This window comes from Ascidia mentula, chromosome 5, assembly GCF_947561715.1.
Source record: "Ascidia mentula chromosome 5, kaAscMent1.1, whole genome shotgun sequence".
Lineage (NCBI taxonomy): Eukaryota > Metazoa > Chordata > Ascidiacea > Phlebobranchia > Ascidiidae > Ascidia > Ascidia mentula.
Genome location: NC_138570.1, coordinates 11,023,434 through 11,047,193, shown reverse-complemented (window position 1 = coordinate 11,047,193; position 23,760 = coordinate 11,023,434). Strand labels below are relative to the sequence as shown.

General features: G+C 35.3%; 4 protein-coding genes across 8 annotated transcripts; 2 read left to right on the top strand and 2 right to left on the bottom strand.

Moving 5' to 3' along the window:
* Positions 1 to 1,818: 1,818 nt before the first annotated feature.
* On the top strand, positions 1,819 to 7,801 carry LOC145902051 (uncharacterized). The gene is made up of 13 exons (XM_082989895.1): positions 1,819 to 1,986; positions 2,301 to 2,375; positions 2,493 to 2,590; positions 4,158 to 4,321; positions 4,404 to 4,513; positions 4,578 to 4,620; positions 5,105 to 5,148; positions 5,706 to 5,838; positions 6,079 to 6,255; positions 6,661 to 6,827; positions 7,074 to 7,196; positions 7,261 to 7,446; positions 7,509 to 7,801. Exons 1-13 carry the CDS (start codon positions 1,840 to 1,842, stop codon positions 7,545 to 7,547), a joined length of 1,506 nt encoding a protein of 501 aa, XP_082846021.1. The 5' UTR covers positions 1,819 to 1,839; the 3' UTR covers positions 7,548 to 7,801.
* A 3,267-nt stretch (positions 7,802 to 11,068) lies between these two features.
* On the top strand, positions 11,069 to 12,406 carry LOC145902521 (translation machinery-associated protein 7-like). The gene is made up of 3 exons (XM_082990528.1): positions 11,069 to 12,003; positions 12,063 to 12,206; positions 12,265 to 12,406. The coding sequence occupies exons 1-3, from the start codon at positions 11,988 to 11,990 to the stop codon at positions 12,297 to 12,299; spliced, it is 195 nt and encodes a 64-aa protein (XP_082846654.1). The 5' UTR covers positions 11,069 to 11,987; the 3' UTR covers positions 12,300 to 12,406.
* A 92-nt stretch (positions 12,407 to 12,498) lies between these two features.
* On the bottom strand, positions 12,499 to 15,882 carry LOC145902520 (alpha-(1,3)-fucosyltransferase 7-like). 2 transcript variants are annotated; one of them, XM_082990527.1, is made up of 7 exons: positions 15,812 to 15,882; positions 15,134 to 15,377; positions 14,743 to 14,832; positions 14,207 to 14,286; positions 13,502 to 13,621; positions 13,239 to 13,445; positions 12,499 to 13,059 (listed from the first exon to the last, which is right to left on the bottom strand). In XM_082990527.1, the coding sequence occupies exons 2-7, from the start codon at positions 15,302 to 15,304 to the stop codon at positions 12,510 to 12,512; spliced, it is 1,218 nt and encodes a 405-aa protein (XP_082846653.1). In that variant the 5' UTR covers positions 15,305 to 15,377; positions 15,812 to 15,882; the 3' UTR covers positions 12,499 to 12,509. The 2 variants fall into 2 exon arrangements, with proteins under 2 accessions (XP_082846653.1, XP_082846652.1); XM_082990526.1 differs by lacking the exon at positions 15,812 to 15,882 and having other exon boundaries at positions 15,134 to 15,634.
* Positions 15,883 to 17,210: 1,328 nt separating this feature from the next.
* LOC145901816 (membrane progestin receptor alpha-like) lies at positions 17,211 to 23,502 on the bottom strand. 4 transcript variants are annotated; one of them, XM_082989620.1, is made up of 10 exons: positions 22,610 to 23,502; positions 22,337 to 22,494; positions 21,902 to 22,151; positions 21,734 to 21,839; positions 20,745 to 20,842; positions 20,571 to 20,687; positions 20,284 to 20,448; positions 20,054 to 20,181; positions 18,095 to 18,210; positions 17,211 to 17,996 (listed from the first exon to the last, which is right to left on the bottom strand). In XM_082989620.1, the coding sequence occupies exons 2-10, from the start codon at positions 22,446 to 22,448 to the stop codon at positions 17,799 to 17,801; spliced, it is 1,290 nt and encodes a 429-aa protein (XP_082845746.1). In that variant the 5' UTR covers positions 22,449 to 22,494; positions 22,610 to 23,502; the 3' UTR covers positions 17,211 to 17,798. The 4 variants fall into 4 exon arrangements, with proteins under 4 accessions (XP_082845746.1, XP_082845745.1, XP_082845744.1 ...); XM_082989619.1 differs by having other exon boundaries at positions 22,337 to 22,874; positions 22,934 to 23,502; XM_082989618.1 differs by having other exon boundaries at positions 22,337 to 22,751; positions 22,934 to 23,502.
* Positions 23,503 to 23,760: the final 258 nt, after the last annotated feature.

Below are 23,760 nucleotides of genomic sequence, written 5' to 3'. Positions count from 1 at the left end.
TTAAAAAAGCATGTTTTATTCATAATTTATGTTTGCAAACCTCTGTAATTCAATAAATATATATTTTAATACAAATCAAGTAGCTAATGCTTAAAGTAAACTTTATTGTGTGTTAATAAGCAGATTACACAACGAAATGTACTTTTTTGCTCATCCTGGGCATTTTTTTAAACTAAATGTAAACTTTATCTTGCACTTACACGCCGAAATATTTTTCGCGGCGAAAACTGTTTGATTTTGAACCATAGCAGATCAATTTCGATTAGCAACAAACCTGTCACCAAAAACGACTCTTTGTGCGTTTCCAAGTGCTATCATAAGTGAAGTGTACTTGTGGACCATCTGCTGTTTATTAGCAATATGAGTTTGACGTATATCTATTGTAATTAATGATACTTGAAGTGTCCGGTTACAATTATCAAGTACATAGTTCAGTTGTTCACGTAAATGTTTTTAACATCAGTGATCATTTTTGCGTTTTTCCAATCACAAAGTGTGAATCATAATATGTTGCATTTAAAAGACTTCGCAGTAGGGCGATCCTGTCTTTCCATGTGATAGCAAGAAAAATTTCTGCGTTCACAAACGTGACGTTTACAAATTGCATGTAACTTCATTTATGACCACTAGTTTCATAAAATAATCTACAGTTTGCGACCCATATATCCCAAAACATAGTCTCAAAAAAACTTACCGGTTGTACACGCCAAATCAATGGATATATTCTAGGTAACTGTTGATATTATATAATGATATTAATCCCACTCTTAAAACAAAACTTTACCTGTTTAAAATAAAATTCACAAACTCATCCGATGTTCCCAAAGCAATGTCAGGCAAACCAATTTTTAATTCACAATAAAAAAAGAGTTTCTGTCGTTAGTCTTGAAATACCACCTACTTTTATATTCAGTACGTGTATTTTCTTCAAACGGTACTTAGGTACTTTACGGCTTATATGCGTATTGTTACCTTCAGCAAACGATGAAATCAGTAACAAGTTTTTGTTACGTCACAGCAAGGTGAAACGTTCATAACCCTATTGCGCGTAGGCCTTGTACAAAGATTGGGTTTTTCCAAATCTTAAAATCTTGTTGGTTATTAAATTTTCTCACTAGTTCGGCGCAATGGCCTATTTAGGAACCTCAGAAGTAACCCGGATAACAAACAATTTTACGCAGTTTCAACGTACCGTTCGTTTCGCATTTTGGCCAAACGACATTTTTTGTGTGTTGTTTTATTTACGAAAAAGTGTTAAGTCTAAACTAACTTTTCAAAACGTCATAAAAAAAGAGAAAATAGAGTCACTTATGAATCCAACTTTCATATTTTTCGGTGTAATGACTTATTAGGACACAATAATAAATTTCATTTACGATTTTTGTAGTGAATTATTATGGCACTATTTTTACAGTAAATTATATTGCTATATTTTTATAAATTACTAATGCATTTTACAGTAAATTAATATATGTGTGGTGAAAGTCTACCCAGTCCTTCTGTCATAGCTTGCATGCGGTGCAGACGTTTTTAAACTTGTTTAATTTATGACATGACATTTATGGTAAGACAGAGCGATTGAATGTATTTAAAATTGTTCTCAGAAATAAAATAGTAAGCTTTAGGTGTTTTTGAAAAGGTAATCAACAAACTTTATTATAATGTGATGTTGTTTCTATGGCAGGTTCTGTGATGATTTCTGGCCGCGCGTGTATTCCTTAGCGACAGTATAGCAAGCAGTCAAGCACCTTGTCATCACTTTGCGTGCAATTTTTATTGCGCTAACTAACCTTGCTGTGTTTTTTAAAAACGAGAAAAGCAGTAAGGATTAACGTTAATATGGTTACGGTGGCAAATAAAGACAACGACGTGTTCTTAAAAGAGTTGTTCAAAATTCATGATCATTATTCTCTGAACTTTCTTACAAAGGAACAATTACAGTTACTTTACAGTGACATCAGAATTGGTGGTCTCAGTACTTCTCAGGTAAGTAACATTAATTAACATTTAATTTAGTTCATTTGCGACAAAGTTTATTGTATAATCAAAATCCTCAAGACCATAGTAAGAATGACTGAACAAACATAACTTTTTTGTCATACAACTACAGATTGTAAAAACATCAAATAAAAAAATATTAGTGATATTAGTGATAAAAACACTGCTTTAAAATAATATTTTTGTAACAGGTTTGGCACTAATAATTGCCAAGCTAAATCATGAAATTAACGTTTGAAAGTCTTGACACATTTGAGTACGCTTCGCTAAAAAAGAATAACATTTAATGTCAAGTGTTTTAGGTTGCTGCTTCTATGAAGTATGCTTGTGGAAATAATGACTCGATATTACAGGAAGATCTTAGAAGTGTTATTGAGGTATGAGATTTAATTGAGTTTGTCACTTGTTTTTCGACTTTTTGCAAAGACTTTTAAATAAATATTGTTGAAGTGGTTGAGCATGTTGGCATAATAATGTTGTTTTTATAATGCAAGGAAATGGACAGAAGATTTTACTTAGTGCAGGATTTACAGTGGGAATTTGCATTGCTGGACAACCTTCATGTTGGAAGAATTACCATAGACAAAGCTAGGTGATAAAGATAGTTACTAAATAGTTTAAAATGTTTTTTGTGTTTTTTTATGAAGAAGGCATGATGTATTATTGTTGGCAAACTCAATGTGCTTCAAGCTGTTTGGTGTGAATTTAATTGGACTTTACAAAAGATTTCTAGTTGGGACAGTACAGACAGTCCATGTCAATAAACCATATGTCTGGGGCAGTGGTATCAGATTGTCACACAGGGTAGACAGCATGCTGTTTGTTTATCCAACGCAGCGTCCGCTTAGTTTGCACCCACAAGTGTTTTTGTTTCCTGCCTTGCGCCCACTGGAGTTTGGCACAGCGTATGTTTCCAATATGGCCATTTGCGCTTATTTGATTATTTGCTTTAATTCACGCCATTGCTCAATGTATGTTTGGTTGACGTCGCGAGCTCCTCGGAAACCTCCGTGTTGGAATTGTTGTCCACCTCAAAATACGCCTTCAAAAACATAGCGAATAAATATGTTTAATCATCTGAGCATTTATTTTACATTCATGTAATGGCGATTAAATCGCCCTTCAACTAACAATTATAAAAACGTTTGCAAAAAAATATCAAAAACAAAGGTACGAATTTGTTGATTGTCTCTGATCCAGCATAACCGCAGTTTTGTTGCATTACGTGAAAATGTCTCGTATGAACGAGAAACTAATGCAGCAAAAGCTGCGGAGGTGCTGGCGTCCAGTTGAAAATTCGTCCTTAGCAAGCGCGGAATGTTGTACTACGCCAATTACGGACAAAAAATGACACAACCCCCAAAAAGGGAATTGACGCCGTACATCTGATGCGCTTTTTAATGTACATTTAAATAGGCCATTACGAAACAACCGGTCATATGCAAACCTTACGATTTCATTCTTTTCTGGCGTTGATCAACGTAGTCAGCCCTTTTTTATGGCAGCGGTCTTCGACATATTGCGTACAGGTCCTCTTTCTCCGCTCTCCATCGAAGCTGTGTCTAAAACTGTTGGCAACCGGGCGTTATATCTCCCACGCTTGCGGAAACGCAGGTGGGTGCAGCCGCTGCTCTGCCTCCTCCCGAAGCGCACGCTTACTCATTTATCTCCGCAATGCTTATCAGAGGCTTGGTGTGCCTTATGGATTAACGTTTAATTGTTTGGGAACCTCATCTCGATCTGTTAACGCGCTTATACCAAATCTTCCCCGAACAGTGCGATTGTTTATAAGCCGGATATAATTGATATCGTAGGGTATAATGGAACGGCAGGTAAATTGTTGTTTGTGTAAATAACAAAGCAGAAGATTAAAACATCTACCACGGCAATAAATAGTTGTCAAACGTTATTGTTTGATTTGAGCAGGATATCGATCCGACGTCCTATGACAAATACATAATAGCATGTCCCGCCCCTGTTAACAGTTTAAATCATAAATGCATGCCAAGTTGTCAGTATTGTAAAAGAAACAACCATTCGGTTTAATACAATCATCATGTTGTGCATGTTGAAAACAATGCTGTGACACGTCGCCAATTCAAATCTACAGTGTGTGCACGTATTGTTGTTTACTCATGATTTATTTCGTAATTTTGCAGATTTTTATTTGAAGCAGTCCACGGAAACCTGTTTTCAAATCGAAGGTGGGAATGCTTTTTAAAGAAGAGACCTGTACCCCTCGCACCAATTTCCTTCGACGAAATTGAAGTTGAATTGTGCAATCGACCACAGTTGGATGACTTTGATGTTTTTGAAACCAGAGGTCGATATTTACTAAATTGCATGTACTAAATAACGCCTTGTATGTAAAATGTAATAAATAAATTTGTGTTGTTTACGATTAGATACCAAAGTTACAAAAAATAAAACGGTTTTGCCTCCGAAGCAAGTCCCAAAGGCGTTAACGCTGAAAAATACAATGTCGGATGTACTTTCAAACAGCTTTGTGGAGGAGGTGCTGACGTGTTATAGAAGTTCAAGACACATCATATTGATGCTAAATTCAAATCTATTTTTAGAAATCTGAGGATAACCAAGCCAACAACAAACATGATAAGCCAGGTAAAGTCACTTCTATAATAACTTACTACATATTAAAATCATGACATTTACAAAACATTTCATTTGCCTCAAAACTTATGTGTGGAAATAAACCAATGCATGTCGTTTCTTTCTTTTGTGACTTCTTAGCAAGCTGCTGATAGTTCCAACAAACTACCGACGTGGCACTATTGTCTTGTCATTATTGCTTGACATCCCATTCTTTATGTTGTGAACGAATAATTTCTTGGAAATACACTAATTGCTTTAGAGTGTGTGGCTCTTAACACGCATCTGCATTACAGCATGCGACCCATATGCAATGAATATTTACTCCAGCAAACACTTAAAATCTGTTAAATAGTACACCATTTGTTTGTAATGATTTCTTTTTCCAAAGTACCGTTGACAACATAAGGACATCAATAGTTGTTATAAAACTACTTCACTTATTTAGCACATGTGCAACACGTACAACCATCCAACCTATCAAGTACATTTTTAGATGATTCAAAGCTACCGGACGTGGAGGAAGAAAGTCGACGAAAGGTTGGCCATAGCATTGTAACGAATCTAATTGCATGGGCGTATCTAAAAAGTCAGGGTATTATCCAGGATTGGAAAATCTTTTCTACTCGAAATTACCAGAAAATTGACGGTCGTATACCAGTGTCCTTTGCCATGAAAAAGTCTATAACAGTGTTTACGCTTACACTGTAGTTTTTATAAAGTAGCCTATATTTAAAATAATATTGTTAAAAGTTGCCAATAAATGTGAGTAGGAACAGCGGTCCTAAGCGACACTAATTTATACCAATTTCTGGCCGGCCAGATTGAAATACTCAACGGACCAGGTTTGTTTCGCAACCACGAATTTGTGAGGCACCTGAAGCAATCGTTAAGCATTGAACTATTAGTTAGTAGGGTCAATGCCAAACTGAGGTACAATGCGGCGCAAAAGCTGGCGTTATGTATACCTGCACATGTGCCCAGACATTCATATGCGAACATGTAAAAATTTCCGTACGGTAGCAATATTCACAAAAGGTCTTGTTTGTCCTTTTGTCACTTATGACGTGTGCGCGTGGTCGGATGTCCCCTTCCAGGAAGCAGAGGAGGAGCGCAAAAAACAGGAGGAAAGGAAAAAGCGATTGGAGGAAGAGGCGACTAAACGTCGAGAAAAAGAAGAAATGAAAAAAATTAAAAGAGAGGCTAGGCGTGCTGAACGACAGGCCAGAGGTAGGTTTTTTTTTTTCTGTACCGTTCCTGTTCCAATGTAAATAAATCAAAGCATTTGTTTTAAAGGATGCAATGATTAGTTGGGTAAATATTATTTCCAATCTTCCTGATCCAAATGCTTAGTTACATTGTAATAGTTACCAAGCCCATTTCATGCAAACAGTTTTCCCCGGCATGTTTCTCTGTCACAAAACTATAAGTTCTTCTGTGATGTATGAAGTAAGCAAACTAAATGTACAGCAACGGAAGAGAAAGAACGACTTCGTTTCAACCTGGAAGATGCTATTGATGCCGAAGAACAAGAGTTACTCAATTCTGCCATAACAGAATACAATGCAGCAAAGCCCAAGCACAGAACATCAGACGATCTTCTATTGAAAGCGGAACGTCTGTTGCAAATGCTTAAATGTCGAGATGGTATGCGCCTTTTCCCAGATTAGATATTGTTTGCTGATCGCAGAACTTAAAATCAATCATCTTTGATCTATAACGCAGTGCTCCGCAACCTTTTCACTGAGTAATAAATTTCAAAAACACAGCGGCACACCTTAACCCAATATCTAAGAGTTAAGACGTCACAATATAAGTATAAGTCATAAATGCAGACTAGTTAACAAGATTCGAATTTTCTTGCTGTGATGGTAGTTACATTGCGGCGTGCCTGCGTCACCTCGCGGCACATCGGTTATGGAGAACTGTTAAAGCAAGGGCTATTAAAAGCGTATCGGATTAATCAACGAAAGAAAACCTATTTTTGTCAACTTGGTTTCTTGCCAATTGGTGCTACGTAATGAATTTTGGGTATTTACTAAATATTTGTAGCCCTGACTGATGCATCTGCCCGACGCATCATCGCGGATTTGGAAGAAGCTTTAAAAAGAGCACAAAAAATGGGTTTTGACAAATCAACCGACGAATTGGCAAAAGAAGTTGCCCAAGCTGACGAGCTACTGGAGCGATTGCGGAGAATAGAGCGTCTACGAAACGAGGTAAAATTATATTTGTTATTATCTGTGATCTAACGTATATTCACAATTTGTGATGAAAAGAATTGTTTTCTGGTCTTGTTGCCTATATATCAAAAAAATAAAGTATGATCAATTTTATCGTTGATTAGATAAATGGACTTTTTTTCATGCAGAATAAATTTGGACATTTACTGTATAAATTAGTTTCACATTTAAGCCTAACATTTTATTTGATTCCGACTTCTCAAACTTTCGTTTGTGTTTCAGGTATTAAAATTAAAGCAAAGTACCATTGCAGAAATTCGAAGCTATCAAAAGCCAATACCTGTTATCCATCTAGTGATGACTGCAACATACTTGTTGCTGGGCCTAACAGAGAAAGATACCAAGGTTACATTTCATGAAGTGCGAATAGGTTTGCAATTTATAATTACCAATGAACTTGCTACCACAGAAATGGTCAAATGTTCAAATACTTCTCGGAAAAACTGGTCGCGAAGGTTTAATGCGTAGAATCTCACAGTGCAAAATCAATGACATACCCCGAGAAGTCGCTGGAAGAGCAAAAAATTTGTTGGGTGATGTTAATTTGGAAGTTATTCGTGATGTCAGCGCAGGGGCGGCTACGTTTTTTGTTTGGGTAAACCTAATGTTTTTTCAATACTATCTGTGTGTATGTCGTTATAATATATTTCTTTGTAGGTGGAGGGAATGATCGAAGAAGTTTTAAGTGATGCATAATTTTCAATGTACATTTTCCAGTTTTTTAATATTACGCGTTAATTTGGTTGTTATTACGTGCTAGTTTTTTAGATCCATCCTATATAATTTTTTTTAATTATGCAAGTGTTTATTTACGAGCTTTTATCACTTTGTTGCAGTAGTTTTGCACTTACCCTTACCCTGGAGTTGTTATTTGTAGTTGAGTAAATGCACAAACATGAGTTTATGAAATTAATTCTATCCTGGCAGTGAATAAATTATAATTGTAAGTACAGGTGATCGTCGGACCTCGTGCGTATTTTCTTAGCGTGTGAATTTATATTGATTTAAATTCAGTTCCATGTCAAGTGCAAAGTAGTACCGTGTATTTGCATTATACACATGTTTGTGACCAAACGAGAGACGAGACGCACACAACGTTGGATTTTTTGTGAATGAAAAATTGTTTTTTTCATAACACGACGTGATTATGCATTCTCCTAATTTAGGTTGAAGTAATATAAAAATTATTTTATCATAAAAGACGATGTTTGTTTGAACATGGCATTCGGTGATTGACTCGGAAATGTTAGGATTAAAGTTTGGTCATAACATTATATCCAAACATTCAATCATTAAAGCACAAAAAAACGAATTACAAGGCAAGGTTCCAAGCTCGCGGGTACGCCCAATCACATGCGTCGTTAGTGTTATTGATGATAGGCTAATGAGGTAAAAATTCCGACCTTCTGTCGAAGACTACTTTTTGAAACCAGACATTGACCCGCTTTGGGGAGACTATAGGCTATGGTAACGTCTGGCCACTTTGCCTAAGTACGAGCTCGAGTGAAACACAAGACTAAAAAATGCGGTGCTGGGCAACACATAGAAGGTGGGACAAAGCGGACCTGCAGTATGAGATGGTACCAAGCGCACCCATCAGACCTGTAGTGTTAGAAGGTACCCAGCGGACCTGCAATATTAGAGAACCTAGCGCACATAGCGGACCTGCAGAAGGTTACCGCGCATAAGTCTTCACAGGAATTTTTCGAGTTTCGTTTCGCAACCGCTCGACAACATAAAATTCCTGTGGGTTCCCATGCACATGGTGCTGTAAAACATTTCGAAAATTTATACCAACTCCTCATCAAATAAGGAGAAATTTGTGGAAAAAATACTTACGGAGACAAGCCAGGTAATAAGACTCGCCTTTTTCCCGTCTCGCCCTCTCACACACGTTTGGCCGGGACTTGTTGTGTAATCTATGTTTTACAGAAACGAAGGTTGCCTGAAAGGGTAATGTTTTGGAGTATAGATGTAACCTACTTTTTTGTTTTTGATCATGCTATAGTAATTTTGTGCAGATATTTTCCCCTCAAAATGTTTAGGGAACTTTAAGAGTAAATAAATAGTTGTACAAACACATCATATAGACCTATATTTATCTTACATGTATTTGTTGAAATGTTTTAGACTGAACAAAATTTTTAAAATCAGCGACATAAGTGCCTGTAATTCCTTACCTAAACCTGCATTAGTGTTGACCAATATGCTTTGTTTACTGTAAATAAAAAAACACGACTTCTTGTTGTACATTTACAGTAAATCCGTTTACGAGCCAAAGCTAATGCAAAGACTATACATCACGTTTATGACGTCACGTCATAACATATTGCACCAAGCTGGTAAACAGTGGTAGCATAGAGATATTACATACCCCCAACAAATATATTAAAATGTCAACGAAAGGCAAACACAATTACCAAGTAGGCCTATGCACGTCACACGTGGCGTCAACAACTTTACACAACTTCGCTATCGGCCGCCGCACATGACCGCTGCGAGTTTTTACTGAAACCGAACCTACGGTTCCAGATTTAACAACGAGCAAAACGACGTCGTTCACTTTCACATTTTTTCTGTTTTCTGAAACCATTTCTGGCGCTCAATGAGAGTCGCCAAAAACTCCGACGCCCAGCGCATCCAGAAACGTTGGCAAGATGTTAAACTTGCGCCCATGCAGGTGCGGTACGTAGCAGTTCTTCTCGTCAAAGATTCCAGGTCGCATCAGCAGTAAGTTATTCAGAGTCATGGGCTCACCATTACGAACGTCAATGGTAACTAGAACGAGTAGTTTGCCAGAATGCTCGTTTTGGCATTTGATTTTGTGTTGTTGTATTTTTCATCTTTGGACAACTACACAGTAGCAACATAATTTTGCTTCTTTCATTACTCAACTTTGAACTGGTTAGCCTACTTTAAATTGTGAAAATTTGAGGACTTTTTGAATGCTTTTATTTGCTTTGCAACTATTTCTCTCTTTTCTCTCCTCTTTTCTTTTTCTTTTTCGTTCCTTGTTGGCATTCCAACCACGTTGTAAAGTGCATGTGACTCCGTCAAGGCAACTTTGCGTAAAACTAAAGGTACATCAGAAATTTTTCCAAAGTTTTTCGGTTCTAGATCAATTAAAAAATGTTAAAAACTGCACGAAAAGTAACGGCTAGTGGACAGCATTGTTTACATAGGAAAAGGCGCCTTACATTTCAGATATCGAATAGTTTTGAACATAGGTGAATCCACAAATTATGTTACCTCAAAAGTCAGGACAACGTTTTACATCATACAAAAATATGTCACTGTGGCGTAACAAACCAAAGGCTTTTTTGGCCCTGATTTTTGGAAGACCAAAGGGTATAGCAGCAACGACATCACTCTGTACTGAAATATGAATCTGACGTTCTTTTGGTGAAAAACAACAAATATACACCTTTCGTTTAAAAAAGATTGTATTTTCTGACGTTTCGCTTGTACGAACGATTATGGCTTCTCCAGAGAATAAAACAAACACAGCAGCGAACCATAAGTACAGGGAGTTTCTGAGCGGATGTCAAAAATACTCAACGCCACTGGTGTAAAAGTGGCCTAAATCACTCGGAAAGAAAGGCAGTTAGAAGTCGTAGAATAGTATGGGTTATCTTTAATATTTCTGTTGAACAAGTTTACTACCGAACCCCTTTGTTACTTCGACGACAATATTTTGTTACAAATACAATAGTTATTGTTACATTTTATAACACGGACTGAACCTTTTTTACGTCCTAAAAATAGTGTGACGTAACAATGGCCAATATTGCATATGCTCCGGCAAAACGTGTTGCCTTCCTTTCCCAAGTTATGAATACTGCAAGCAGTAGAGTTTTTGTGGGTAAAGACTTCATAGTTTTTACAAATTTCTTCCATCATAAGAATGGTTAGTTTTCAACTACTGGTCTAGTTTCTATGGTTTCAATCAGTGACTCGATGAAAAATGAAAAAGGTAATCTCCATTTTATCAAATGCGTTATAAAAAGGGCCAGAATAGAGCCAAAATCACAATTTTTGAAAGACAAACTATTCAAAAAAGGCCAGAGCGAAATTTAACCTCAAAAAGGTTATTTTAGCAACCGTAACGTAAAATGTAAAACAAGTTTAGAATAATAGAAACAATACTTTTTTGCAGCAATCGTCACGGGTAACTGAACAAGTACAGTAAGCATGCATGAAGAAGTTTGTTACTACTGTCATTTAATTTAATAAATGCGCTGATGTGACAACGTGCAGGTAGGAAAGTTGTTTGGGACACATGGTGCGTAACTTATCAACGTCATGGCAAATTGCAAAGTGTTAACGGTACATAAGTCCAAAAAATGTGTCGATATTTGGATCCAAATTTCGCGGGATAGGTGAAAAATTAATATTGGGATTTGGATGTTAGAGGTGATTTGGTCTTAATCTCAGCATAGCTTATCATATAGACACAGCAACTTGTTTTTCTTAAGTTTGTCTGAATGACATTGTATTCTTATGCCAATAGTTTCCATATTGTATCTTCTAATCTCCAACATTGTAGTATGCATGTTTTTGTGTAAGTCCGAAGTATTATTTTGGGCTATATATTTTATATGTCTGAATATGCATATACACACATGTACCAGATTGAAAAGTTTATTATTTGCACAGATTTTTTTGGTGATCGGTAATGGCATGGACAGTCGCAATGTTTTTCATATGTGTTAATGCATTTTAGCCATAGAAACTATACAGGCGATTCAAAGGAATCAAACTCTCAAATGTTAATGCATGAGCTTATTTTTGTTGCACAGAATATTGGTAAAGTTTTGCAAGACATTTTTTCATCTGGCATGTGTTGCATTTTGTAATATTACACTATTGTGGTGATACCATAAAACCTTTTCTATTGGCTTTTTGGGCTATTAGATAATAATTACTATTGTTTTTCTTATTGAAGTATTTATTCCAATTTAATTAACACATTACATGTGTAATAACATTGTTGTTGCTATCCTTTCTTTCACATTGTCATCTATTTTACTAAATAAGTGACATTTATACAAACAACATGGTTACTTTCACATTTCTAGTTTACATTTGCCCACCAAATTTTAAATTTATTCTCAATCAAATTGTCAGGTACAAAAAATGTCAGGAAGACAAGGTAAGAAGTTCTTCGCAATAGTTGTGTTTATTTTACTGTGTGTAATGCTTTGTTTATAGGAGGAAAGAAGAAGCCCCTTAAACAGCCAAAAAAAAATCAAGCTGAAATGGATGATGATGACCGTGCATTTAAAGAAAAGCAAAAGGAAGAAGCCAAGAAACTTGCTGAGATGAAAAATAAAGCTTCCAAAAAGGGTCCATTAAGTAAGAATTTTATACTTGCACAAAATTAATTCGTTTAAAATAAAAATAAAATTTTTAGCACAAGGAGGAATTAAAAAATCTGGAAAGAAATAGCAACATTGTAAAACACCACAGAAAAGGTGGAACTTACTTGTTTTTATGATGATGTTGTGACATTTTCTATTTACGCAAAATAAAACTGCTGCTATTGTGGCCAAACACTCACTATTTCCAAATGTGTGGTCATGTAAATGCTTGAAAATGTGTCAGGAAATCAGGAGATAAAATGTGGAAATAATTTTTTTTTATTCCATGAGTTTTGGCTTATGAGTAACATTCCGCGTTTTCTCTATTGTACCACCAATTATCGATTGAATGAATTACTCTTCTTTTAGGTTTAACACGTAGTTTTACCAACGATTTGCTTTTATTTAACTTGGGTGGTTGAAAAACATTTGAAGTGCTTTTATCCAGGGTTTCAATTAAGTGCAAAGATCTACACAATTTGCACATACTGTTATTCTCTGAGTCATCTGGTTTTGTTCTTAACAAGCGTACTTTCCACTCAAAGTATGTCTTGTATTCGGTTTCGTTTTTAGCCAAGTAATTAAGGTATCTGACTAGTTTTGTTATTGACGAAAAATCGTCTACGTGAATAAAAGATTTAGTTGGTGCAATTGCTTCGTAATCTTGTTTTTTTGCACCCCATACCACTGGAATTGTTCCTGCCAGAAGTCCATGTTCAAAAAACTTTTCGGTAATATAGTCCCTACAATGATAGGAGTTCTCAAATGCAAGGTAGAACTTATATTGCCGAACAAATTTGTAGAAAGATGGAGTTCCCCTTGCAAAATTTATGCGTCTTCTAAAACACCTGTTTAAACACTTTCGTTGCAATTGTGCATCAATTAATAGCATGCATATCCCGTAAAATAAACATGTGCTTTTTAATAGAAAACTATACGCGGAACATTGTTTGAACGAGTTCGACATTGTCGTAATTATAAGGCTTATTTTGTTATTTGCAGCTGAAAGGCTATGTCATTTTCTTACCTGCCAAATGCTTCGATTTGTAAACCAGCTCTCTGCAATTTTTTAAACAAGTTCATCCTTTTAATGGCGCCGGGTGTTTTGCCACAATTGCTCACAATCCATACAGCCATTCGGTTCGGTTTAATAGAGTAAATCGCCTCATAACGCTTAATATTTCTTCTGAGAAAAAATGCACCTCGGTATGGTTTCACGAAGGTGGAGTCACGTCTGCAAAACGTTGTTCTTTAATAATCTGCAAATATAGTGCAGGTCATATAGGCTACCTGTAAGTTATTGTTGCGTTGAAATATCCACTTTCAAATTCGGTCAAATTCATGAAGCGCAAGACTTTTGTATAAGAAGGTGATTCTTCATTGTTCCAAATGTACAACATATCCGGTCGCCTAGAATTGCACACAAAATCTGTATTTATAAAATAACCTGATGCAGTCATATAGAAAATACGCAAAAATGATTTGGATAGTTATTGTACTAAACTTAAACATTGCTGCACGACCTCTGAATACCATCAATGACATAAAAAATTATTGAAAACAATTCAGCCCATCATCATTTTTACGAAAACCCTTTTTTACGTTTGTAGTGATGATGGCCTTATTGGCAGGTATTTTTAAAGAGAGAGCAAGCATCTTTAAATTAGCAGGTATTTTTAAAGCAAAATAAGTAGTGGGGACAAATTAACTCCAATGCTGCAAGTTAGAAATTGTCTTCTACGTCAGCATCTTTTAAAATAACTTTTTGGGACAATATAATTTAAACTCAGAAAAAAAAACTGGGAGTTTCATTTTCTTTTCAACATAGGCCGACATTCTGGTCAAGACGTTTTGTTGCGGAACCATTCAAAGCTGATACATGAATGTGGGCCTACGTAATCGAACCAATCTTTTAATAAGCATAAAAACAGTTCGAAAAAAATTCTGGTCCTGAAACGTGAAAATTGCCTGCAATTTCCCCACAGAGAAAATTACCTGAACATATCGGGTGGCATCTGATTTCTTCGCATACATTTGTTGTCGTAAATAACTGCACCAGTATCAGGGTGAGTTATCTAAAAAATTCTCAAATAATACGTCACCGAAAGTATAAGTTAATATGCTAGTCATTGTTCGGTTTCCCGCCTGTTTATCACCTCTGCGAGCGCCTTGCAACAGCTCAAGCACAGTGGTGTTAAAAACGTCTGCCTAATGACTAGCATATTAGCCTTGAATTTCCTATTCAAACTTTAGTTTTTTGCAAGTTTTGTGACAATTTTCACAAAAAAATTACACCGATGAGATGTGCATGAAAAGGAAGTTTGGGCTAAGAAAAAATAAACAGAAAAAAACTTCTTGATTTAACTTTAGGTAATTCACATTATTTTTATTTTGCAACCAATGGAACTTGCTGTTGTATATGGTGTTGCATGCCTTGTTGTAGGTTTTTTTTTCAGCAAAATTGTTCAGTTCGAACACCCAAATTTGTTGCAGTTTTAAATGTTTGTAACTTCCCAATTTCGTGCACTTACCAATGATCGATTGAATGTGACAACGCATCTTCCACAATCTTTCGGCAGTTTGTGGCGTTTTTTGTGATGTGGACACCATTTAAGCATGTACTGCAAATAATATTTTGTTTACAGACTATGTTAACAAACTCGCTCTAAATATTTTGTTCATGTGGCTATTAAATCATTGTACGTAGTCATTGTAGAGTACGTGTATAGCCTAGGTTTGTTCATGTTATACCGGTATAGATGCTTTACTTTAATGGCCCAAGTTAAAATCACTCGTCACTAAAAGACTGTTATTAAAGTTGACTGCAGTATCAACATTATTTCAGCAACAAAACAAATTTGTAATTTTGTTCAGAATATTCTCAGACCTATATTGCGTTCAAGTAATTCGGAATTGACTTGCCTTTTTAATCTTCTCAACCTGATCCAAGGCCTGGTCAAGTGGAATGATGGCACCCTTTTTTGTGTTTGTTTGTTTTGTCCTCTTTACCCTCTTGTACAAAAGCAAAGATGATATGACAAACAGGAATGTGAAGATCACAAGCCCATTACGAAGATTCAGTTTTCGCTTCATTTTGCGAAAATGTGTTAGTTGCAACGGTGTTGGAAACAAGAGAGGTCGAGAAAACTGTTATTTGACAGGGGTCCTGAAATGTTTGTTGCATGTGTACTAAATAGTTTTGATTTCCCAAATTGATTTGACCATTGTAAAAAAAGATCGTTTATAACAACAATTTTAGCCACGCAAAGTTCACGATTAATATCTAATTACTGGTTCCACTACAGAATGACATATGATAGTTCCATAAGTCAAATGTGCTGTCGTTGCCCCTTCCTGGATAGTATAAGTTGATCAATTATTGCAAATTAACGGTACAGTAATATCAATAAAGTGCATTTTTCCTATGCTGCAATATATTTTATTGGTTATACTGCAACGAATACCATTAACCAAAAACATCCAGCAGTTGTAAAATGCGTTAATAAACTAGTTTTAAGCTTTGGAAACTGACCAAGCAAATAAATAATGAGGTTTTTGCTAAAGTGATTGTCTTCCAAGAAAATTTTCTTTATAGCCTACCTGTCAATTTGGTGAAAAACTATAGTTGACTAATGCGTACCAAAACTGCCTTCTGTGAACGTCGCTGTGGATATGTAGTTTCGTCCAAAAGTCAACCACTGAAATGCGGAAGCAATAAAAAGTGTATTTGATTGAATTTGTGCATCGTAGATAACCATGTATAGCACCTTGGAACAAATAGGTGCTGAAGTTACAGTTACAATATATTCAAATTTAAAACCGCGTTTGTCATTTAAATGAAACAAAGGGATGACATCTACAACAAACATTTCAACCAAGTTTTTCGGTTTTACGTCAACTTAAAATATGGAAAACTGCCATAAAATCCATGCAGGAAAATGGCCTCAAAAAAGGTCCTGTTGGCACAGGAAGGCGCTGAGATTGAAAATACTGAGTAGTTACAAATATAGATGAAACCCCAAATTACGTTACCTCAAAGATCGGGCAAGCTGTGTCGTCACACAAAAATACGTCACTGTGACGTAACAAACCAAAGTTACACTTTTATTTGTCTTTGGGTAAAAGCAAACCAATGCGTATGGTGCGTTTTTTCGCTCAGTGGCATCAAATGGCGTCATTTTTAGTATGATGCCATAACTTTAACCTCACCTTTGTGGTGACGTTATCTGATGTTTCTAACATGTTACGAACTACGACGAAAAACACCTTAGTGATTGATTGCGGCGGATTTTAATATAATAATGAACTTGAACAATATCTAATGAAGTGCCGCAGCAGGTTTGGATCGAAACTGATTATCTGCAGTTCAGCCTAATAAAATCAGATGAAATATTCGAATCATTTATGATATAACGCGAACCAAAAGGTTGCACTACTGCGAGACAAACAGTGGTACTATGTCAGGAAAATTTTGTTTCATTGTTATCTTAGTTTTGTTGGTTTCCCTGTAACAGTTTTGTTATTACTTAACTACATAAAAAGACCTAATAGGTCGAAACAGTGGCCATTTGTTTGGAGCTCAAATAAACAGTCATAATTCCTTTGTTGCACTTGTTTAATGCAAAACTACCAAAGCAGTTTCACATTGCTTTCCTTTCTTACGCATTGGCTGATGGTAGCTTCGGCACTTCGCATTCAAACTGACAATATACAATAACCAGAGGGATGTTAGTTGACAAAAAAAAATCGCCAGTTGACAAAAGTTTGAACGCGGGTTACTCGACCACCTGACGAGGTAGCGACTTACTTTTTTTACACAAAAATAGATCACGGGCTGAACTTTCCAACGATAGAAAAATTAAAAAAAAATTTACATTAATATTCGAATATGAATATAACCTCGTACCAAAACGCAGTATTATTTGAATGAAAACATTTTATATTGTCATTGCGTGGTTTAATTATTTTTAATGTCAAATTTTCACGTCACACGCACGTAAACGTTTGACGAGATTTTATTACAGAAGGACCACATAAATGCAACAGATGCTATTCAAGTAGTAAATGAAACTGAAACAAAATTCAATTTAGCCTGAAGAGGTGTCTGGGTTAAACATTGCCATCTGAAACAATTAACTAAATGCACATGATTACTTAGTAGTGCAACAAATAACATAATGAAAGTAAATTACCTACACAATATTTTATATATATGTGTGCACATATTGCATATCAGCATCTAAAAGAATACAAACAGAATATAAAAAAAAATAAAAACACTTGTGTCCAATGATAAAAGCTATTCTGTTATATTAGCCAGCTCTTTATGTGTTCATAAAATCAGGTAAACAAATAGTGGTATGTATTGCTTACTTGCAAGTTTTGAGAAAAGTCCTATTTTTACTCAGTATTATTTCAGAAAACACTGAAAACTGAAAGCCAACCTTGATCAATGAGAACTAAATTTAGTTGCATAAGATAAAATTCATATAAGATCACAGGATTACAGGCCAAGCGAAACCTGAGACAGTAAACAACACTTTTGCACATGAAAAACTGAAAGGGCAATACATTAAAATTAGTGGATTCAATTCATGTTTTGCCATTCACTTAAAGTTAATTTGGGAAAGTTATAACAACAAAATGAGGCACAAACACATTGGGTTGACTTTTTACATACTTTAAGGGGTGGAAGAAATCTCATTAAATATTGAAGAAGGGCAATACAGAAAGCAAATACAGCAAGTGTAAATATACAAACAGCTTGCATTGTTGGATAATCTTCCTGTAAATCAACAATTTTCTGCATTTAGTATCAATCAACATTTTAGATATTTTTCAGTGATATTATAAAAAAAACATTTGTCTCCAACAAATGTTTACCTGCATGGTTAGAGCCACCCAACTTCCATTGGAGCTTGTCACATCAACATACACAGCACATATGTCAAAATAACATGTTAAAGCTCCAAACACATGGAATATCTGATGAGAGTGCCCTTAAAAACATGCTATATATTAGCTACTTACATTAAAAATATGTGTGTAAATCTGGAACACTTTTCATAAACTGTGTGTAAACAGATTCTGTTTTTAAAGCAAGTGATTTGTGTGAAAAATTCAAATTTTATACTTATTTTTATACCTAAAACATTGTTTTGATAACAATGTTATATTCTTGGTTATGATAAGGACTATTATTATGCTACAACAATTCTGCTCATACATTGTTTAAGAAATGCTGCTCAACAGTTAAAGAAGTAAATTAAACCTTAGTGCAGATATGGAACGCATGGTATTACAACTGATGTAAATTGCATAATAAACTAAAATAATCTTGTTGGCTATTTTTATCAATTAACAAAATAATTTAATTTCTAGCATTAACTTAACCAATAACAAATTATACAATAAGTTGTCCCAATCAACTGAACAAATTTTCCTAAAATTTAAAGTTCTCATTAACTAACACTTTGTTTCAATAAAGTCAAACTATAGCAGCTGATGATATCATTTGTCACAAAAATCCTTTACAAAATAGACCAGTGTTTCCCAACGGATGGTACAAGAGTGTTGGTTATGCGGTTGCAAGATTGAGTTTCTCTTAGTGTTTGCAAGTCAACATGACCAATCCATGAATGCCAACTTCATTAAACCACTGGTGTGCATCAGTTTTTGTCAACATAATACTTGGTCGGATGCATGACAGATGGGATTCCAGCGATGCTTGGTCTGAATTTCCAGACCATGTGAAAGCAAATGCAAAATTTGTGCATTGTTTAAACATATATTCACTATTTGAATAATTCCACTATCTCAGAAACTTAAGATTGTGTTTTATCTTCACCGTGTTTTTATTTTTTTCCTGTGTCCTAATCTTTTCTGCGTTTTCTCAACGCTTCCACCCGTTGCATGTGGCAGGTTTTTAGTTGTGTAAAGGGCGTGTTGTGAGTGAAGAGCCTTTTTACTTTAACCTAATTCCTTCTTTGCTTATTTATAGACACTGATGATGCTTTTAACAAAGTGAAATATATTTGTCGAAATTAAACAAGACTGACAGATTTCAGCCTGAAACTTAAGTTTCTGAGATAGTGGACATATTTAAAATAAGGTGGAAATCATCAGGGCCACTTGCAACAGAATGGGAAATGATTCCCAGAATCAATTCACAAGCTCTTTTAATAAGTATAGGAATCTTCCCACAGTCTTATGGACAACAAAGACTCTTTTTAAGTGACACTAACAATGCCGAATTATAGGCAAAATATATATATCAGAAACCAGAAACAACACAAAATGGTTTTCTCTTATATAATTAGCTTAAAATAGGAAACTCTAGGAAAAAAAAGATAAGAATGAGCAATTTATCAACACTGCCTAAACTTCTCAAAATCAATGAACTGACAGTGCTGTGACACAGTTTACATACAGGCTTCTGACATTTGTTAGGGAGTTACAAAGTAATTTTAAGAGCGTTTACTGTGGGACAATGTGAAAAAATAATCTGTCACCTCACATTACTAAAGGCTGAGCTTTTGCATTACTTTTCTGAAGTGAAATGCTGTGTGTCCACATTTTCCAACCTTCTCGGTCAATCAAACAACAAGAAAAGATCATTTTTCGATTTGGAAAATCAAACAGTCATTTGATTAAAATTACTTTCAATGCAACATAAGGTAGTACTCGGCGACGCTGCATTACCACCAAGTGACCACAAAAAAGGTTGGGAAACACTGGTATAGACCAAAGAGCCTTATGCCAAAAACAGTTGAAATGGTTAACAATTATATATGTAAATTTTATTGTTACATAATTAATAATCAGACAAATGTTTTAGCTTACCAACAATGTCAAAATGACCAGGCCAACACCTTTGTGGAACATCAGATGCATACCAGATGGGAGCAAGCAACATACAAAATATATGTAATTTGTGGTAATAGATGTCAGGATCATTGGACAAATAAAACCTATGACAAAAACAGGGTGGGATCTATGAGTTTACATAATGGTTGTTTCCAAAAAAATAATAGTACTAATTTAGATCATTGCATTTTACCATAATCTCTTACCTGTAAAACAAAGGTAAAACACCATGAAAGTAGCCAAAGCCGTTTGCCCACAATTTTAATTGACGGCCTTGCTTTCCTGACATTGTTGCAACTTTTGACACAGCTGAACAGAAATAACCAGCACAACAAATAAGTGTCAGAATAACCAGATTGTACCATCCAATCCTACAAAAAAATTTTGTTGATCGCCGAATTAGTTTTTATGCAGTGTCTGTCACCATTTATGAAAGAATCATTGTTGCCCTTAACATACACACTGCATAAAGTTAAAAATGTCAGGAGCATACCTATTGTAGTAAGAAACTTCAGCACATGCAAAATAGTGTGAGATGGTAGATCCAAATGCAAATGCAGTGATACCAATGTAATCCACAAGAAACCAAAGGCGATGATGAAAACAAGATCTAATATACTTTGGAGTTTTATGCACAAAAATCTACATGCCTTGGGGTCATACATACCTGGAATGGAACATATGAGCAAGAAAGCTGCAGCCCATCAAAATGACAGAACAAATTGTAATAAGGAACAAGGGCCATGCATCCATTAAGTTCAATTGCTGTATATTTATCAAACAAAAAATAACACATTGAATAATTTTGCAGTTAACAAGGCAACATATATATTAATCTTTGTGAAACAAAAAAGACAACTGAGTTAAAGTAACAATCACAGCATAGATGCATCTTAAATTTATAAATAGATAATTGATTGTCTCTAATTTAAAATTAAGAAAGAAATGCCAGTTATTCTTTTTGACCCAACTTTGTGGCTCTAATTTTAGTTTTAAACTAGTTCCAAATTTTACCAAAAAAGACTAATTTGTCAAAAGTCATTTTTTTATTCTAATTCTGATGTGGTATAAGTTGAACTTGACTTTGTTACGTGTAATCTTAATAGGTAATCATGCCATTTGACCTTGGGTGTATATTGTTTATTTATGTTGTAATTGTAGTCATAGCGCAAAATAAAATGATTTGATTCATATTAATTGTTTGGGATAATTGCTAGTTTTCATGAAATTAGCAATAAATATTATTTGAAAAACAAAGTAGCGCTTATGCTAAAAAAAGAGAATCAGTTTAAAATCTTGTCTGGCATTGATTTTACAAAACAAATTAAATTTGTGATTTGTATCATGCCATAGGGATAATTGTAATAACCTGTCTCCAAATTGTAGAAATAATACAGATTTTAAATTATTTTGATTTGGCAATATTCAGTATTATCCACCCACCACACCAAATGCAAACTATCACCTAGTCCTGAAAAATGCCAATATTGAACATGAATCCAAACATTTGGATTTAAAAAACAAGATCCATGCCTCTGTGTAAAGAACATTCATGTGACACACAACAGGTAAGCATATGTTCTGTTTTTTAAAGGTGCAGGTTTAACACTCAAATAGTGGAGTATCTAACTATCACATATTTTTAAACCATCTTACCAAAGAAAATTCATACAACATCCACATAAAGTAACAAAAAGGTATCAGGTGTGTCCAAATATTCAACATTTCATTGTTTGGAATCCAAAGTGCTTGGAGATAGTACCTGTAAACAAAAAACTGAAGTAAAAAACTGGCAATAAAAGAGTATAACCTGAAGTAACCTACCACCATGGCATGCCACTCAAGAGATATCCTTTCAAAATAAATGGTTCTGTACAACATCTTGGAACATTTTTCCATGTATTATAATATGCATGAAAAAAGTTATTCATGTCTGTTTTGTTTCCTGTTGCACCACATTTCAGTTCAGCAAAAATATTTATGACTTTTTTTAGTGCATTTTTGGGGCTGATGCTTTTTAAGTCCAATAACTGCATGTTTTTCTTCCCGTGGCTGTCGCATTTCTTACATTTTTCTGCAAAAAATAACTTGTTGAAGCTTCATGCAACATCTACAACTTGCCAGAAATCTTGTGAAATATTTTTTCTAAATGTAAATAGACACTAGAAATTTCAAAGTTGCTAAGCAGTAATCTTGAGCATTTGCTAGTGTAGGTTGCCATGTGGTAACTCTATTGTAGTTTGGCAAAACAAGTGTCACCTTTTTTGTGAGGTTTCGATGTTGGAAATCCAGTTTGTGGGACATAAATGTCACATGAGTTGTGATATAGTTTCCTATTTAGGAACTGACAAAAGCCAACTTGCTCATCCATTACTTTTAAAGTAAAACTTCATTATACACAAAAAGCTTTCTCTGCTCTGTGCTTGAAAAATACAATATACAGTGTAGCAGTTCAATATTAAGGGTTCGTCAAGTTATCATACATTCAAAAACAACAATACACCGTTTCATAGTCCTAGAGGTTAACCAAACCTTTTGGTGCCACAATACATTGTGCCTGGATACAACCACAATTTGTCTCCTCTTGGATACAGCCCAAGCGCCCACACCCCAGAGTAAACAAAGGCCTGTTTACGTCAACCGAAATGCCGCCCATACTCTCATTTCACTGCGCCTATATGAAAGGGTGTGCGTGACTGCTGTATCGCAATGCAATGTAATTCTCAAGCTAATCCAAAGTGATGGATTCAGTTAGGACGGAGGAATTGATTTGACGAAAAATGTGGACAGAGCTCAGCTATCATAAAACAACTTGAAAAGAAATCACCACAAGCAGAGCTGATTGCACAGACTTACTGGTCTTTTTACGCAAAGAAGTACACGTGCGTTCCTTGATTACGATGGCAACCATGTCTTCTCCGAACACCACCACCGCAACGACCCTTTTTTTATTGTCCTCTTTAGTAATATTTCAAGGAAGGGTTGGATAGAATTTGACGTCATACAAGGCGTTCGAGTAAAAAAATGCCTTGTATGCGTAGGAAATTCGCCTTGTATTGTCGATATTAAATAGTGTTCAACCACTGGGAATCCCCAAATTACATTATCCCAAAGGTCAGGGCAAGCTGTTAAATCAAAAAATTGTCACTGTGACGTCACAAACCAAAGTCTTGCTAGTCTCTGATTATTAGCAAACCAAAAGATACAGCAGCGACGACATTTGCGCTGTACTTCAATAAGACGGTGATGATGCGTTTCTTCGCTCTGTGACATTGCATGGCGTCATTTTGGATTTGATGTCATAACTTTAACCTCACCTGATGATTATATGCAACATTTGTAGTTATGAACTATATTACGAAAAATATATTAGTGGTTGGTTGTGGCGGATTTTATTGCAACAGTGGACTTAAACAACAACTAGTGAAACTGCACTTGTTTACTAAAAAAAATACTAAACCAGTTTTACCACGTTTACTATTCCTGAGCATAAGCCTCGCTGGAAGCTCTCGCACCACTGAAGCGCCTTCTATGACGTCACGCAACAATAATCTTTCGCAAGTTTTCATACGCAACGGTTTAAACGTAACTTTAATCAGCTGTATCTCTTGCTTGTGTTTTGCATTTCGTCATGCCAAGGTGACTTTCGTGAATAAGTTTTAGGAATTAGGCTATCTGAGCAA

Coding starts and splice junctions, on each gene's coding strand:
- LOC145902521 (XM_082990528.1), top strand. Junction 12,207..12,264: donor TTCCAAAAAGGGTCCATTAA/GTAAGAATTTTA, acceptor TAAAATTTTTAG/CACAAGGAGGAATTAAAAAA.
- LOC145902051 (XM_082989895.1), top strand. CDS start 1,840: ATGGTTACGGTGGCAAATAAAGACAACGACGTGTTCTTAAAAGAGTTG. Junction 1,987..2,300: donor GTGGTCTCAGTACTTCTCAG/GTAAGTAACATT, acceptor CAAGTGTTTTAG/GTTGCTGCTTCTATGAAGTA. Junction 2,376..2,492: donor ATCTTAGAAGTGTTATTGAG/GTATGAGATTTA, acceptor TTATAATGCAAG/GAAATGGACAGAAGATTTTA.
- LOC145902520 (XM_082990527.1), bottom strand. CDS start 15,304: ATGAAGCGAAAACTGAATCTTCGTAATGGGCTTGTGATCTTCACATTC. Junction 14,287..14,742: donor TCACATTCAATCGATCATTG/GTAAGTGCACGA, acceptor AGAATTTTTTAG/ATAACTCACCCTGATACTGG. Junction 13,060..13,238: donor CAAATCGAAGCATTTGGCAG/GTAAGAAAATGA, acceptor GTGTTTAAACAG/GTGTTTTAGAAGACGCATAA.
- LOC145901816 (XM_082989620.1), bottom strand. CDS start 22,448: ATGGATGAGCAAGTTGGCTTTTGTCAGTTCCTAAATAGGAAACTATAT. Junction 20,449..20,570: donor GAAGTTTCTTACTACAATAG/GTATGCTCCTGA, acceptor ATTTTTTTGTAG/GATTGGATGGTACAATCTGG. Junction 20,182..20,283: donor GTTTTACCTTTGTTTTACAG/GTAAGAGATTAT, acceptor TTTTTGTCATAG/GTTTTATTTGTCCAATGATC.